At 30.9% G+C, this 17,506-nt stretch overlaps 2 protein-coding genes across 4 annotated transcripts; one reads left to right on the top strand and one right to left on the bottom strand.

Annotated features, from left to right (window-relative positions):
* The first annotated feature begins 1,243 nt into the window (after nt 1-1,243).
* Nucleotides 1,244-9,637, top strand: LOC137832434 (floral homeotic protein AGAMOUS). 3 transcript variants are annotated; one of them, XM_068640596.1, is made up of 9 exons: nt 1,244-1,406; nt 1,764-1,999; nt 5,889-5,970; nt 6,139-6,200; nt 6,371-6,470; nt 6,615-6,656; nt 8,881-8,922; nt 9,016-9,182; nt 9,386-9,637. In XM_068640596.1, the coding sequence occupies exons 2-9, from the start codon at nt 1,773-1,775 to the stop codon at nt 9,387-9,389; spliced, it is 726 nt and encodes a 241-aa protein (XP_068496697.1). In that variant the 5' UTR covers nt 1,244-1,406; nt 1,764-1,772; the 3' UTR covers nt 9,390-9,637. The 3 variants fall into 3 exon arrangements, with proteins under 3 accessions (XP_068496697.1, XP_068496699.1, XP_068496698.1); XM_068640597.1 differs by having other exon boundaries at nt 1,405-1,588; XM_068640598.1 differs by lacking the exon at nt 9,386-9,637 and having other exon boundaries at nt 1,274-1,406; nt 9,016-9,186.
* Nucleotides 9,638-14,408: 4,771 nt separating this feature from the next.
* On the bottom strand, nt 14,409-16,810 carry LOC137832433 (GDSL esterase/lipase At1g29670-like). The gene is made up of 5 exons (XM_068640594.1): nt 16,448-16,810; nt 16,036-16,160; nt 15,683-15,928; nt 15,097-15,334; nt 14,409-14,903 (listed from the first exon to the last, which is right to left on the bottom strand). Exons 1-5 carry the CDS (start codon nt 16,692-16,694, stop codon nt 14,638-14,640), a joined length of 1,122 nt encoding a protein of 373 aa, XP_068496695.1. The 5' UTR covers nt 16,695-16,810; the 3' UTR covers nt 14,409-14,637.
* Nucleotides 16,811-17,506: the final 696 nt, after the last annotated feature.

Here is a 17,506-nt window from a genome sequence, read left to right as displayed (position 1 = left end):
TAATTTTTAAATTGATATATATCAGATTTTATACTTTGTATTCTAAATTAGTCACTAATTTAAATTAAAAATTATTTTTAAATTTAGAGTAGTTAGTAACTAAAATATTAGTAACTAATGTTAAATACTAATTTAAAAATTAATTTATAATTTTGTATTAATAATAAAAACTATTTTAAATACAAAAGTTTCTTTGTTTATAAAATTGATGAGAAAAACGCTTGTGAAAGCAACGTACATAATAACGAATCAACGGTAGACAATAAACGTGGTTCGTCAACCTACATCAACTATTAGATTTTCATTATGTCCTGTTGCACACCAATAACAAGCAAAATTATAAAATGGACACAATTATTAAGCTCACCCACTAAACATGATGTATAGTCAGTCCAACCAATTGGTCTTGACTTCATATCCAACAAAAATAATATCCAACTTAATTAATATGAGGATTAATTATTTTTATCTTTAAATTAGTTAATATTTAATTGTTTTTTTAATGATCGAAATATATATATATATATATATATATATATATCTCAAATAAAAATTAATAAAAAAAGGATATTAGCATTATTGTATAATAATTGCATGACCAATATTTATTCATTTCACATCTCAGCTCTCTCTATTAAATTTCAAGATAAAAAAAAAATATTATAGTCTGTCTTTTTTATATAGATTTTTCTGTAAATAACATATAGGAAAGAGACAAATGCCCCCAATTTAGGATAGGAAAAGTGTTGAAATGTAAAGAGTATTAATATTTATCTGGTTCGAAAAAAGTGAGTGAGATTCAAACTTGTCACCCATGAAATGTAAAATTTTGTATTTTTCAATCAACCTCTCTTGGTTTTTTCTGCGCATAAAACTTATTTTTATCTCTGAGACACGGTATATATTTTTCTTACATAGCCCAATGTCCTTTTCACCCTATTAATATCGTTATCAGAACTTCGTTTCTGTCTCTCTCTCTCTCTCCCTCATATGCCCTACTTCCTTCTCGAATTTTTCTTTTTCTTTTTTCTTTTAAAGTTAACGAAGCTTAATCCAAATTGTTATTCTAGGTTTATCCTTCTTATTTGATCCATGGCCAATATACGCCACTAAACCAGTGAGGGTAGAAAAAAAGAAAAGAAAAGAAAAGGACAAAGAAAAGTAAATAAAATATAAAGATGGCAGATGAGTATAGTTTCTGATGCATAAACCACGATGGATGAAATGTCGTTTTTTCACTTTATAAATACCCAATTCTTTGCCCACTTTGCTTTTATTTTCTGATATCTCCTTCCTCTTCTGCTAAGTGGAAAACAAGAAGGAGAGAAAAAAGAAAGAAAGTTTCAAGGGCTAGCTCAAAAATCTGTTGTGTCCTTAATTATATTCTCCCTTTGTTTTCTCACCAGGTTAGTTTGCAAAATATTGAAACATCCTTTGAAATCCATCTTCGGTGCTTCAACTCTTTTGGGTCAATCAAACCTTTTCATTCCAAACTCAGATTTGGCAACAAAAACCCTGCTAGATTACACACTGTGTTACTGCCTCAAATCAAAATTTCCTACTAATGATGTAAAAGTTAGGCTGTGAGGTGTAATGAGATTCCAAGTTTAATTTCCTTCTCATACTCTCTCTAATCAGACAAAACTAGTTGAAAAGACCAGAATTTTTTTATTATTTTTTACTCTTACATGTATACATGTAACATATACATGTGTTCCTTATTGTGTGAACTAAAAATATTGATTTTGCTTCACTTGATTCAGGTTGCAAACATGGCTTTTCCAAACCCATCCATGTCAGTTTCCCCACAGAGGAAGATGGGAAGGGGGAAGATTGAGATCAAGCGGATTGAAAACACCACCAATCGCCAAGTCACCTTCTGTAAGCGCAGAAATGGCTTGCTCAAGAAAGCATATGAATTATCTGTGCTTTGTGATGCAGAGGTTGCTCTAATCGTCTTCTCTAGCCGTGGCCGTCTCTATGAATACGCTAATAACAGGTATCTAGCTTTATGAGTTTTGTCCTCCTCAAATTCTTTTCACATTTTTTCTTCCCTTCTCAGAACTCCTTTTGAGCTTTTTGTTGTTCCCAGTTCTGTGTTGTGAAGTTGATTAGAAATGATAATTTTTGTTTCTTTTTGGGGACTTTGGGTTTAGATTTTTGCTTCTGTAAATAGATCTTTTGAAGGATTTGAGCACAAAGAACATAATCATTTTTGTGATGCAGTTGAGATAGAGATTTTCCTCTTTTTATCTCTGTTTCCTGCAACCAAGGATCACTTGTCTTTCTTTACTTCTATTTTGGCCTTTTCCTTCTATGAGCTTTTTTCTGTTCTTTCCCTTCTCCTTTTTTATATTTTCTTTTCTGGTTATGATAATTTTCCTAGTTTTTGGTTTGTTGGATACATAGATCTGGTGCAATAGATAGAAATAGAAGCACTATGGTTGTAAGTAGCAACAGGTAAGGATTTGGGAAGTTATGCAGGTCTGTGAGATCAGCCACTTCCCCCAACTCCCTCTCCATTCTTGTTAATTTTCTGTTTCCTTTTTCTTCTTTCCCCTTCCATTATTCTCACCTTCTCTCTCTTACACATCTATGGGGCTAAGCTAAGAAGGCCTAAAGCAAAAGCTGTCATGCTTCAATTAGCCCAATCCTTCCATCTCCTTGACACTTCCTTAATAATACGTCAGTTACACATCAACAAAGCACGGTACAATTTCAAGAGATTTGTCAATATGCCAAATTGAAATAAATTTGCAAGGAAAAAAGGAAACTAATTTTAGGTTTTGTTAAAGCCGAACACTGGTTTAGATCAGATTATGCAGAAAATCTCTTTCCGAAACATTTACAACCAAATCAGCTCAAAAAGGCCACACCTAGATTAAGATTTTCAGTCCAGATACTTGAACCGAGGTTTCCCCAAATCCCACTTGCACCCACGTGCGAGATCCAACCTAGGTCAAACATAACTCTAATTAGGGTTTTATTAGCAATAGCGTGAGTTTGATAATTACACTTGATCAGGAAAAAGTAAGAGTTGAAACTCTTTTGTTTTCAGTTAATAAGATTTCCTAAGTAGTAAAAATCGGTTTCAAAGTTCAAATCTGTTTGGTTGATCTTCCCCTCCTTTTACGAAATGAGGTTTGGTGAATCTGGTTAGGGTTTTAAGGACTAGTCTACGAGTTGTCTTGGTTGAAAGAATCTTTGGTCACGTCACACATGATTTTTCAGTTCTTGACCCTCTGACAAAAGAGTTTATGTCATGATTCCCATTCCGGGCTCTCTTTCTCTCTTCCATCTGAACCCTAAGTTTTATCTTCTATAGTGGAAACACCCCTCTCTGGGAAAATTTTCTTTCTTTCCCTGGTTTCCCTTTCTCTCCTATTTATTCAAGGAGTAAAAATTCTTTTACATCGCACAGCAAAAGACAGTGATGAACCAATAAAAGTGACTCAACTGGGGTTATCATAATGTATTTCGCCACTGTTGGCACCCCAGACTGGGATTTGCATTTGCTCAAATATCTTGCATACATATATATATCTATGAAAGTAATTGTCTGAGAAGGAAAAAGAAAAGGGTTTCTTAGGCTCAATAAGGAGAGAGAGGTAGAGGGAACAAAAATATTAAAGATTGAAGTGAGTGAGGTAAATTGTGGCAGAGACAATGTACGACAATTGAGGTAGCCAATGGGAGAGCTCTGAGTAGTTGGCTTCTTCCATGCAATGGGAAGCGTAAAACTATCGCTGCTGCTGCTACAGCAGGAGCTGAATTGGACGGCTGTGATGTTCACAGACTTTCAGACAGAAAAGACTCAATAATTTAATCATATTTTATTCAATTTATTCCCTTTAGATTTATTTTAATAAAGTTCGTGTAATATATATTATATATAATATATGAATCTTTTCATATTTGAGTCTTATGTTGGTTCATCGAGGTGGATATTTCAATGAGGCTGAGGGTATTAACCATTGTGAAATGGGTTCCCCTCAAGTGGCAGAGAAAAAAATAGCCCTAGAAATAGTTGAACCAATCATATAGTGGGATCCTGTGCCAGCGTGGCAGAGGCAGCCAATCAGTGGCTCGAGGAAATTAAGGTATCAGAAGAAAATGGTTTTCCTTATTTTTCTTATGAATATGGAAAGTGATTATTTTCATTATTTTAAGATTTTATTTTTATCACATCTAATCTGACTTTGACCAGAAGGACATACTCATGAGATCATTTGACGTTGCTTTTAAAGAGTTGCGTTTAAGGTTGAGTTAACTGAGAGAGTTGGATGATTTGACCCTCAACCAGAGGACTCTTTTCTGGTTAATCTCCAACGTTCTATGTTTAATTTCATATTGAATTGAATACAAGATAAGATTGACATGACACCTGCTCTTCACTTCCTCCTTTTTTCTATTTCTATGTCCAAAACAAGCAAATAGGATTAGTCATAGGATTGAAAGATGGAAAGACAGGTTTTATGCTTATGTAAGCATTCATCACTAACCGTCAAAAAATTGTGGAAGATAAAGCCCAGGGAATGAAATTAATGAGGTAGTAAAACTTTAATTCTAAACTCTGTCTATAATCGTTTCCTCGCTTATCTTTTCAGAGTAATTTTCAATTATTACTCTCAGGCCAACTATTTAATCGCACCTCAATAACCAACAAATTACTGTGACTTCTGAAATACTTTTATGATGAACTTTCCAATTCATTTTGATTGTAATTTAACCTCTATTGGGTAATTTTCCAAAACCATTCACCAATTAAGCTCAGTTTGAAAAATGTGTTGTTGCGTATGAAATGAAAAGATGTTATATTAGACGTACTGAACTTGATTATTGGTAATACATTGACTCTGAAAAATGAAGGGAATACCCTTAAATTTTCAAATTGAGATTCTCTAAGAAAACAAGATACTTTTTGTTCTTCTGAATAAAGAAAAATCTCAGCTTTCCAAGTTTTAGCTTTTTCATTCCAATCGTCTGATTAATGATAACAACAGGCATTATAACCGGACACGCACATGATATAACATATAGTTGATATTCAATTGGTTAGATACACACACAACAATGCAACACTAGAGTCTTACATTCTAACAAAAGGACAAATGATCACCGATTTTGTGTGCTCTTTGAATTAGGTTTTAAAATAACTCTATTCTAATTAACATCATATTCATCAGTATTGGTTAATAACCACATATGGAACCGTCATAATTGACAATACATTGCATTTTTCATTTGATTCTCATAAAACCATTATTGCCCTGAGCTTGTGTGCTGAACTAGAGTCTCTACACATAATTAGGTTTCCTCTAACTCTCTCTCTTCCTCAGACATATATAGGCAGTAGGGCTTCCCTCCGAAGCAGATAACTATAAAGTGAGTATTATAGACAACGAGTTTAATCACGAGAAAATTGAAAGCAAAGAAAACCTCATCAATTTCCCATCCAGATTATGGCAATTTCTTAGAATAAACACTCATGTGGAGTGCTAATTTAAAATGTTGTTAAAAAATTACAATTTAAGGCCTTTTCCCAGTCTTTTCATTCTACCATCTTATATTTAACCTGCTTTTGGCATACAGTTACGCTGATATAAACTTCTAAGAATGTTATTAGTTCAGGAGCCTAGCTTTTGAAGATCTTAATAAAATTACAAGGCCATAGTTTCTTATTTATTCCACTTGCAACAATAACTCCCTTGCTGAGAATTTTTTTTTTTTAAAAAAGGAATAGCTTCTAATGAATTTAACGATTGATTGTTCTTTAGATGATTGCAAAAATTGAGACAGCTTACAAACCCTTTATAAATGTTTGTCCCTTTAGCTTTATAATATACAATGTGAACATGAATTTTAACTGATGCTGTTCATCCTTGCAGTGTCAAAGCAACTATTGAGAGGTACAAAAAAGCATGTTCAGATTCGTCTGGTGCTGGATCTGCTTCTGAGGCTAATGCTCAGGTATTGCTTGTTCCTTTTTATATATTTTTTGGTGAGAAACAATATTGAAGCTTTCAATTTGGTAAGCTGTTGTTAGTATCGTTTATAACCTAATTAATTAATGATTGTTGTAATTTATTGTATAAACTGATATTTATAACCATGTATGATTTCATATATATTTTCCAGTTTTACCAGCAAGAAGCAGATAAACTTCGCGCACAAATAAGTAACATGCAGAATAACAACAGGCAAGAGGAATTGTCTTTTTGATGCATTAGGAAAAGAAAATTCACAAAACAACAGCATGAAGGGTTTCAAATTTTGAAAATTGTAGATTTTGAAAAAATAAATCAAATCATGTAGTTTTTGCAATTGGTATTGTTTCAGCATCCTTGATGAAAAGTAAAATTAATTGCAGGCAAATGATGGGCGAGTCTTTGGGCTCTATGACAGCCAAGGATCTAAAAAACCTGGAGAGTAAACTAGAAAAAGGAATAAGTAGAATTCGTTCAAAAAAGGTATGTCTTGTAATGGACAAGTTCTTTCTATAACCTTTGAAAGGATAGAAGTATTATTTGGTTTATATTATCTGCTAAACCCTGCATTTTTCTCACTTTGTGCTTCTCTTTTTTGCTTGTGCTACCTTCCAAACATTACATCAGAACGAGCTGCTATTTGCTGAAATTGAGTACATGCAGAAGAGGGTAAATATTTTTCTTATATTTATGAGTTGTTTTTTAAAGTTTTATTTGCAATAGATATATTTGTCTTATCAGTGAGCAGAACTTGATTGGTTCTGATTGAATGGTTTTGATTGAATGGTTTTGAAAGGGGAATATATATCAATTTAGTATGTGATTATGTTCTAAGTGGCTTAGAATATTTCTATTTAAGTGAGTATCTGAACATTCACATTGGATTTCTATTGTGATCCGTTCTGTATGTTTGTTTGATAAAACCTTGTGGTGTCTTTAGGTTTTTTAAACTTGACCACTCATTGGATTTAAATTATTGTGGCTTGTAGTTTTCAGTTTCATAAATGAGGACCGAGAAATTCGATCTACAGCTTAGGGTAAATGCATACTATTCATCAATAAGTATTTTATACTAGTTTAATTGGCCCATTATAAAATGATATTGAATAATACTGTTGTGATTGCTCCATTTTTAGAGAAATGAAAAAGAACAAACTCATATTGCCAAAAAGGGAAAAAGGAAGGAACAAAATGTGACCTGTGTTGTGTCAACAAGACATTCATTTAATCTACGAGTTGACAGGAATCTGTGAAGGTTTCCGTAATGATTTTATTCAGATGATTTAATATTTTATGAAGATATTACTATAACTTAGGAGATAAAATCCCTTTCTTTAAGCCATTTATAAGACATCAGTGTCAGATATCTTTTCGTGTAAAACTAAAGAAAAAGTAGAAAACATTTTCTTTTGTAACTTTAATCGATAATATGTGGTTCTTAGATTATTTTTTAAAAAATAATTCTAACTATGGCTTTGGTGATTAATAATTACAAAAATATACTGATAAAAGGCATCATGACACAATTTACATATATTTTGATGAAACTTATAATTATAATTTAGTAAACAAAACGTATGTATAAGTTTGTAGAATAACCTACTGAGCATATTCTAAGACTAATAGCTGCCACACTGGGAGTAAAGTTATGATTGGAATTGTTGGCATGTATAATTGATATGTGCTCTAGAAACATTGAATTTGATATTTTTACTTATCAAGTGAGTAGAGAGACAAAACTAGATTCTAACAAAATATTCATAGTTGTGTGTCTGCATTTTCTTGTTCCTTAATAAATCAATTTCAATAGGCATGCAGTTCACTACAGTCAATTTTCTAACCAAGCTCTAATTTGGTTTAATAAATATGGTGAGGAAACCAAAAGAATGATCTCTTGCATTTGGTTTACCTCAAGTTTGCCACCTCTTTTGAATCGATAAGTTACATTGCTCTTCTAAAAAAATGTCTTTTTGCATTTATTATATCTTCTGTTTTCCACAATACGGTTGAAAATTTATACATTCATATATTTGTCAAAAATTAATTATGTATATATTTAAATTAATACGTGCCTTCAATATTTTGGTTTAAGTTGACTGCAGTAGCCTCATCCTATCCCAAGTCAAAAATTAAATCAAATGAGTTTTTTAAATAGAGTTTGAGGGTTTTAATTTTTGTTTTGCTTCGATGAGTCAGTTTAAATAAAATTGTTGATGAATAGATGGAAAAACTAAGATTAATTAAGAAGATAAAATGAATAAAAAGAGTTATAAGTTAAACCATATTTTATATATATATATAATCGGCATGCTCTTCGTTTTTCTTAAGTTAACATATATGAGTTAATTTTAATTTATAGATATTTACCTATTAATATTATTTTTTCACACTTATAATTACTTAATGAGAAGTAAAAAAAAAAATTATCCCGTCACTTTTCTCTTCTTTTATTTCTGGTGTCATTTGAAAAATTCTAGTTTATTCTGCGTGCACTGTGCCAAGAAATAATGGTACTGTTTTGTTTGAACTGTGGGAATACATGCATTAGCTCAATTTCGGCATATCCAGAAGAGGGTACTAAATTTTGTTTACTGCTCAAGTTTTAAAAAGGGTATATATGTTTTTAGTATAGTAAAGCGGCATGCTTCAGGGACTTAGAAGAGAATAGCTTATTTACAAACTCAAGTATGAAAAAAGAATCGTCTGACTGAGTCCTGTGCAGATCCTAGGTTGTCGAATAGGCAAATGGAAGGAAAGGGAAAGAATGATTTTGTGACATAGGTTATTTATTTATAATAGGATGCTATGTTTTGTATTGCCCTAATTAACCACACAGTCTTAAAAAGTTTGAGTTGTGTGTTTGAAAGTATGATAACTAAAATGTACACTGCAGGAGATAGATTTGCACAACAACAACCAGCTTCTTCGAGCAAAGGTATGTTTGTATCTGTTTGTGTCATATTTTAGGTTGTTTTGTAAGATCATTATTTGTTTGATAAGGTGTATGTTTATGGTGGTTGTGGTGTAGATAGCTGAAAGTGAGAGGAGCCAGAATATGGGTGTGTTGGCTGGAGGCACAAGCTATGAGTCTATGCAGTCTCAGCAGGCATTTGACTCTCGTGGCTACTTCCAAGTCACTGGATTACAACCCAATAATCAGTATGCCCGACAAGATCAGATGTCCCTTCAATTAGTGTAAGACTCTTCTTTTCCTCTAACAATTAAATCACACTCACTACCACATGTGGCATTGACTTTGGTAAAAACTTTGTTTGGTACTGCTTAGAAATACTGAATTAATAATAATTGTTCCAGACTGAAACAATTATAACTACTTTGAAGAAAGTAGGAACATTAATCTAACTAGGGTTTTTTTGTTTCCCTTTTTATGTTTGCAGATGAAGTGTTAGTACTGAGAGTTGAGATGTTGTGGTAGTATGATAGGAGATGAATGGTAAGGGTTATGTGTAGGGGATTTAAGCATCCCCTAATCAGTACTATATATATATGTAATGGCTTTGTAGACTTTCTTAAGACTATCTGTATATCTATTGTGAAACGCTCTCTCATATATGTTACTATGTGTCCTAAGAGTATGGACAACACATCTTCACATCTTTTTCAATCTTTATTCACTTTCTATTCACCAATTTTACTTCTCAACCAAACAACATTTAATATGCAAAACCTCATTAATATTCCCAATCAAATCCCTTCCTATTCCTAATCTCCTTTCCTCATTACTTCTAACTGCTTTTTCATGTCTGTTTGATTATATTTTTTTATCAACAAGAAAAAATTAATAAATATAATCACTTTAAGAGTAATTCAACCCTTATATAAAGCACACTTTCCATAACAATTCGTCCCAATAGAAAGAGAAAAGTCACCATCTAAAAAAAATAAAAAATACTTATACGACTTAAATCAACAAGTTCAACCCTCAAAACAAAGATAACTAAAAATAAAACTCATCTAACTTTGATAGTAACACACTACCCAACCATGTTTGGTTAGATGGAGTTAAATAATGACAAAAATTATATATCAATCCTCATTCTACCTATGCTTTTTATTATAAATATTGCCAAACGTTGCTACTCGTAAATAATAACTAAAACTGGTAACATTATTCACACTCATGGGCAAACCCACAAACATATTCTAATCAACGTCTACACCTAAATTATTAAGATTTAATGTCATGTGACTTTAGATATATTACTTACTATTTATTTATCTTACACATAATAAATAGCACATACAAAAGATTTTTCTTTCTTCAACATGAACAATTTTAGGAGTAATATATTCCACTACGTGGCTTCTCCTATAACATTTAGCATCATTTTTTAAACTATATTAAATTAAAGATATATTTCTTTTTCAATTGAATTTAGGAAAAATTTTGCTTACCTCCTAAAGAACACACTAAATGAGATTAATAGTTTTAAAATGGACACATACCTCCCTTTTGTTTTAATAAAATGAGATTCATACATCTCTCTAATCTTTAAATATACATTACATTTATATCGTGTTTCTAATAAATGTCATTCATATTCCTTATATCTTCATTAAAATGATATTTACCCCTCTCATTTAAAAATAAAACATTCACTAAAACTTATATATCTTTTCATGAAATTTTAAAATTAAAATTTTAAAATATGATATTAAAGATTTTTTTATGAATAAAAAATTAAATAATTTAATTATAACAAACCACTTATTTTTTTAAACATTATTCTTATATTATGAAGAAAATCTATATGTAATAAGGAACTAATGTTTGATCCTCCGGCGTGAAAACTCATCAAGTTAGCAACACTTGTAATATCACAAATGCAAGTAGTATTGATTCAATGGAATGAGGAACTCATTGAAAGATCGGAAAATGGCATCATGCTAATTTTTTAAATACACATTCGCCTCTTCTTTTAAGTAATCATCGTACTCTTTATTTATTTATATTTTTATTAAGATCATATTTAAATATAATTATAAATTAAATAAATATATTTTATTACTATTCATTTCCTATGTTAACTATTTTTATTATAACTTTTATACTTTGATAACACAATTCATAATTTAATCCATGCTTTTACCATATAATAATTAAATTATTTAATTTTATGTTAGTAAAACTATCTTTTTTACATCTTTTAAAAATATTTTAGTTGATATGAACTTTTTTAATAAAATAAAGGAGTTGAAAGTTACCTATATTTCAAGATAAGTGTCATTTATTAAAAAATTAAGAATATTAATATTTTTTTTCAAAACTAAAGGACACCTAACGGTCATTTTATTAAAAATATTAAGTGGTTAGCCTATACATTAAATTATGGGTGAGTGTAATTTAACATGAAAAAAAAAATATGTATTAATTTTTATAATTATACAATAAAAACATTTTCAATATTCTATCATTCATTATGAATATTTTTTTGTAAATCATGAAAAACTAGAAAATTAGTTAACCAAGATAATCATATGAGAGATAACAAAAGTAATATTAATGGTTATAGATACAAATTCATATAATTGTTTTAAAGACAAAAACTGTATACAATTTTTTTAGATAAGCAACCGAACCCATAATACTATTTAGGCTGCTTCTTCCTGCACCTCCATACCTTCTTCTGCCACCCCCATATATTTTTTATATTCCAAAAATACCCTTTATTAATATTCCGGATTACATAATCCGGAAGTCTTTTTCTAGATCCAGAATTAACTTCTGGATTATGTAATCCAGAAGCCTTTTGTGATTAGCTTCCGGATTACATAATCCGGAAGTCAATCTCATATTTAGAAAAGATTTCCAGATTATGTAATCTGAAAGCTTTTTTTTCCAGAGGAGTGATTAGCTTCCGAATTACATAATCTGGAAATCTTTTCTAAATATGAGATTGACTTCTGGATTATGTAATCCAGAATATATCCGGATTATATAATCCATGGGCTTATTTCAAATGCAAAAAAGAGTTCCGGATTTCATAAATCTCAAAAACACTTCCGGATTCAAAAACAGCTTCCGAATTATGTATGGAGGTGGCAAAAAAAAAAAGAAAATGGTATTTTTACATTTAGTATGGGGTGACAGAAGAAGGTATGGAGGTGTAGGAAGAAAGAGTCTACTATTTAAAGTAACAAATAAAGATTGTGTAGAGAGTCAAAACTATTTTCTAACGAAAATGATGTAAAAATAATTAGTGCTAATATAAAAGAAAACAATGTAATTAAAAGGAAACAGTGTAATTATCACTTCTATTCATGACACTTTATTAAATAGTAAGAGCCAGAAGGACTATTCAACAAGAAGACGTTAACACAGGCTAACAGTAGTATTTCTATTCCCACTCCCTTTTTGTTTTTCTTTTCACTCCATATTTGTTTAAATAGATATATTAAAAATTTCCCCACACCCTTTTCTTCTTCAACAACCCACGTCGTCTATAATGTCAATTACTTATTTATTTAAAATATTAATAATAAAAGTTGACAATAAACTTCAATACATAGTATTATTCTAACATAGGTTAACATTTTTATTAAGAATTGAATGAAGTAAACTAAAATTGTTTAATTTTGAAAAATAAAATACTCGGGCAATATATGGTAGTGATTTTTTTTCAACCATCTACGTTTATGAAACAAAAATTATTCAGAAACATTTACTTATATTTGTTAATAAATTCAAACATATTAACTAAAAACAAACATGTCCTTGTGCTATTTGAAATTCTGATGAAAATTTAAATGATCTTAATTAAAGATTTATCCATAATTATCTTTTTTGAAACATGCAAAGTCAATTATCAGTAAGGATAATTTTGACGACAACAGTTTTTTTTTTTTTTAAATAAAAGATTTCATGTTAAGCATCACTATGCAACTTCAGATCTCAGTTAGGGTGACCTCAAGTAACAACAATCATTTGTCATCACATGAAAAAAAGTATTATTAAACAAAAGAAAAAAGAAAGAAAATACAAAAATATGGGAATTAGACCAAAACCCATATGTTAACAAAAACGATACATAGGTAGATTATACCCTATTCATAAAGAATTCTAATAACAGACAAGATGGAAGCCTATTATACTAATGAAAAGATTCTCTATGAAAAAAATCCTAAATTAGCCAACTTATCAGCATACGCATCTCCTTCATGAAAAATATGAGTAACCGTAAACCTAATTTTCTCACAGTAATTAAGACAAGCATTCCATCGATTACGAAGCATCCAAGGAATATTTGTCCTAACAGTAAACACAACACAAACCAAAGCAAAATCACATTCCAGCCAGACATTAGTAAGTCCCATCTTTTGAGCTTCCTCCATAGCATGTATAACCCCATAAAACTCAGCAACCAGAGCAGTTTGAACTTCAAGAAATACAGAAAAAGCTCCAATAAATTCCCTCATACTCCCACGAAAAATAACTCCACAAGTAGCAAGACCAGGATATCCTGTAGCAGTCCTATCAGTGTTAATTTTAACCCAGCCTGATAAAGGAAATTCCCATCTAACAGGAAGAGGACGTAAAATTTTACCAGTACGAGTGTTAATAAAAAAAACTTGAGTACATTGAAATCAAACATAACGACAATAGTCGTTTGCCATTTGTTTTATTTATATTCATGCGAATAGAGAAATTATTTTTGGACAATAAAAATCTACCAACAAAAGTTATACAGTCATAGGAGAAATAGAAAAGGAAGATAAATAGTATAACTAATGGCAATAGGTTGAATTTAAATGGCAGATGCTGTTTTCAAGAGGATAATCAGTGTAATGTTATTTCAGAGGAGAATTCAGAAACCGAATTATTATAGTGCAATGACTTTGAATTGCATTCCATTAAAGCAACTATGCCTGCATTTCATAAGAGCTTACACAATAAACTTAATCAAGTAATATAATATAAATTCAATAAACCACCAATTTGGCATTTAAAGTATCATGATCTCTGTTATTTAGTTTAAATAAAGTAATAAGTAGTCTCTAAAGTTGTATAATATCTATTTCATCAGATCCTTCAAATGAAACTATTTTGAAGGATTCTTATTTTAAACATGAGTAGCATCCTGAATAATTTTCAGCCCCAAACTCACCAGTCTTCAAATTTCAAACACTGTGAAGGTGAAAAATAGAAATAATGACTAAGTTAAAACTTTCACAGAAGTAGAGATAAGATTTTATCACAATAACAACGATTTTTTTTGATAAATGATCCATCTTGAATATTTGATTATTATCCCCCATTGAAAGAAGTTCTATTTCAAATTTTCACTCATTGCTGTATCTGGTCTTAAACAATTAAGAAAAGTCAAATAATAAAACATACATATATACTAGTTACAACAAAATAAATTCATAGTTAAACAATCTCTTTTCTCTTGGACAGAATGCTACGAAATAGGACACTACTGCTCCGTGTTGCTTTTAATTGTAAGGGACCAGATTGATGTTTTTTTACAGAAAAAAAAAAATTAAACAGATACACACTTTAGATAAGTTGGACCAAATCTGAGACAAAGGTAATCCACTTTGTCATTCAGTTAAGTAGCAGATCATTTATACATACTGAACTCACAAGCAATTCAGTGTCATAGAAGGACTACATGATAACCAGAACTTATTCAGTGGAACTGAGCTGTGGAGTGGTCTCATTTGTAAACTCCAATACCCTCTCAATTTCCCAGTCAACAAGGTGCTTGATATCCATTGGATAAATGAAGGCTGGATCAATCATAGAATCATAAGCTGATATGGCATTGAGTAGGTTCCATGCCTCAGTGGGATGGACTTCATCCCAAAACACATAATCACTCCTATTGTTGCACGGCTTTTGATCAGGATTACACCCCAATGGGCAGCATGCAGCATCAGAAACCAAAAACCCTGAGACACATGGACTATATATGGTTATATATTATTATTCCCATGCTTCAAAATAATTCCATAGTGTTTAGGAATAGAGATTAAGGTCAGAACATATATAGTATTATATTATTGCATGCACCTCAGCCAAAGGCAATACATTGCTTTTAATTTGGAGGTGTGGATTGAAGAATACGAAAACCAAATTTATTACCATGTGCATTGTCAAGGGCCTTTGGTGCCGTTATCATGATGAATTTGGAATTAGCAGAGAACCTGTTATTGAATTGATCCACAAGACTTTTAAGCTTGTTATTGAAATCGAATGCAGCAGCATTCTGCTCTTCAACACAAGATCCATTTGTCCCATGAAAGTGCATCACACCTGGAGTGCATCCAAAAAGGCCTAACTCATTCAACACATACTTTCTTGCTCCAAGGTCATGTAAAGCCTGCCCATAGAAATCAAAATGCTCAATCATCATACCATACATGGTGTAGCTTCAACTGAGATGCTACAGCTAATATTCCATAAAGTAATTACATCCTCCAACTAGATACTTTGTAGGAAAAAGGTTCAGTTTCTAAGTCTAAGACTTTTTAAAATTTTACATAGTCAACTGGTGGAACATTTTCTCCATAAAAAAGTATGAAATGAAAAAGTTAAAGCATTTAATGTCTTTAGAAGCATAAAAACCATTCAATACTTACAATACAAAACAAGTATGATTAGTATTATGATAGGATTTAGAATCATTCATATTCTAATCATTTGTGAAACAGAAAATTTCAATGGATACCACTAAATTCAGAGATAACTCTTCAATTAGAGCTTGTGCATACTGCTCAAGGCTATAAATTCGGCTTGTTGGGTAGAACTGAGGATTGAAGTAGTTTCCCATGTAATCATTGCTGCCTATGTTCACATAATACAGGCATTTTTCAAGATATTGTCGAGCTAAGTCTGGATTTCCAAGTCTGGTTGCAATTTCAGAAACTATGACTCTGTGATTTGCTAACTGTAATCCCAAGCTGATAGAACCGCCCTGCGTTAATTTAGTAGCATGCATGAGAATTGTAACACAAGCACTCCACCATAAACTAATTGGAGATTATGAGCAAACTAGAAAGAACTCGGTTCTTTGTTTTGTACTGAATGTGATCCGGTTTCATTGCGTATTCCAGCCCCACCAGATGCATAGTTCACACCTCTAAGTATGTCTGAACCACTGGTGTTTGCAAAGGGTGGGATGAAATTATCAAATCCCAGAAGCTGAGCTGCAATTATAGAACTTAGTCTGTGAATAAATACAGTTTTTATTCTGGTAGCACTACTAAAGAATTGCAGGGTAAACCGAAGGACGTGCATCCCAGCTCAAAAATTAGACACCCCAAAATTCATGAGATTTGAATTTAAAATTTATGATGGCAACCTTGAATGATCAATAGTTAAGGCAAATAGAGAGATAATAGAGGTATTGATAAGTGCAAAGAAAAGTCAGTTCCTTTTTATTCATTTAAAAACTAAAAACTGCTTTGAAAAAGTGTAATCAAACAACCCTTACTGATTATGTCAATTTCTGTTCGGCCATTGGTAAATCTTCCAGTTGGGCCAGTGGGGAAGTCGATGCCATAAGGTTTGTAATTAGATTTTGCAGAGGTTGGAAGTTCATTGTTGTTTCCACTATCAGATAAAGAGTCCCCAAGGATAAAAAGGCAAGGGACTTGGGACACCCCATGGACACCATGTTGAATGTAGTTAGCAGCCAAGAAAAGAAGCATAACCAACCATATGTTTGTTCCACAAGCCATCCCAAAGCAGAGGAATTGATGATGCAAAAGAGGTTAGGTTATGCCCCAGGAAATGGGGAACATTAACTGAGGACAAGAAAAGTAGACATGAGTATGGTGGCAGGTTATGATGTCATTGATTATTGGAAAATGATTATTTGATATTTTTCTTTACCCTACACTCAATTAAATATTAATATTTTAATTTCTTTTAATTTTAAAAATTATTTTAATATTTTATATTTTGTCTATATTTTTATTAAGAATATTTTTTACTTTTTTAAATTATTATAAATATTAATATTTTATTGTCAGTATAAAGAAATAAGAAGTCAAAATATCATAGGTTCGTACCTCGGCTTCTAGCATTGTACTCGGTAACAATTTTATGTTTAAAAAATATCTTATCTTCAAAATGGATTCAAAAAAGGACATTGAGACGTTTACACTCCTAGATATTTTCAATCCCATTGTACGATTCATTTTATTATTTTTATATGTAATAACTTCATTTATATTTTATTTAAATAACTTAATTTAATATATTATTATTATTATTATTTAAAGTTGTTAGTGACAAAGCATTTTTTTTTCTTAAAAAATTTAATATAAATTATCTTTAATTTCAAATTTAAAGATGAGACTTTTGAATAGAATCGTGATATTTTGACAACATCACTAAAATACAACTATGACAAATATTAAAATACAACCTTATTTGTATAAAAGACAAATTTTTATTAAACTGAATGAGAAAAGTTTCTTTGCATGAAAAGTGAACTACTTATAATAATATTTTAAATTAAAAAAATATTAATTGATTAAAGTGTGAA

The sequence above is a fragment of the Phaseolus vulgaris genome, chromosome 6, assembly GCF_000499845.2.
Source record: "Phaseolus vulgaris cultivar G19833 chromosome 6, P. vulgaris v2.0, whole genome shotgun sequence".
Taxonomy (NCBI): domain Eukaryota; kingdom Viridiplantae; phylum Streptophyta; class Magnoliopsida; order Fabales; family Fabaceae; genus Phaseolus; species Phaseolus vulgaris.
The sequence above is the reverse complement of the archived record's forward strand: the minus strand, read 5'-3'. Positions and strand labels throughout refer to the sequence as shown.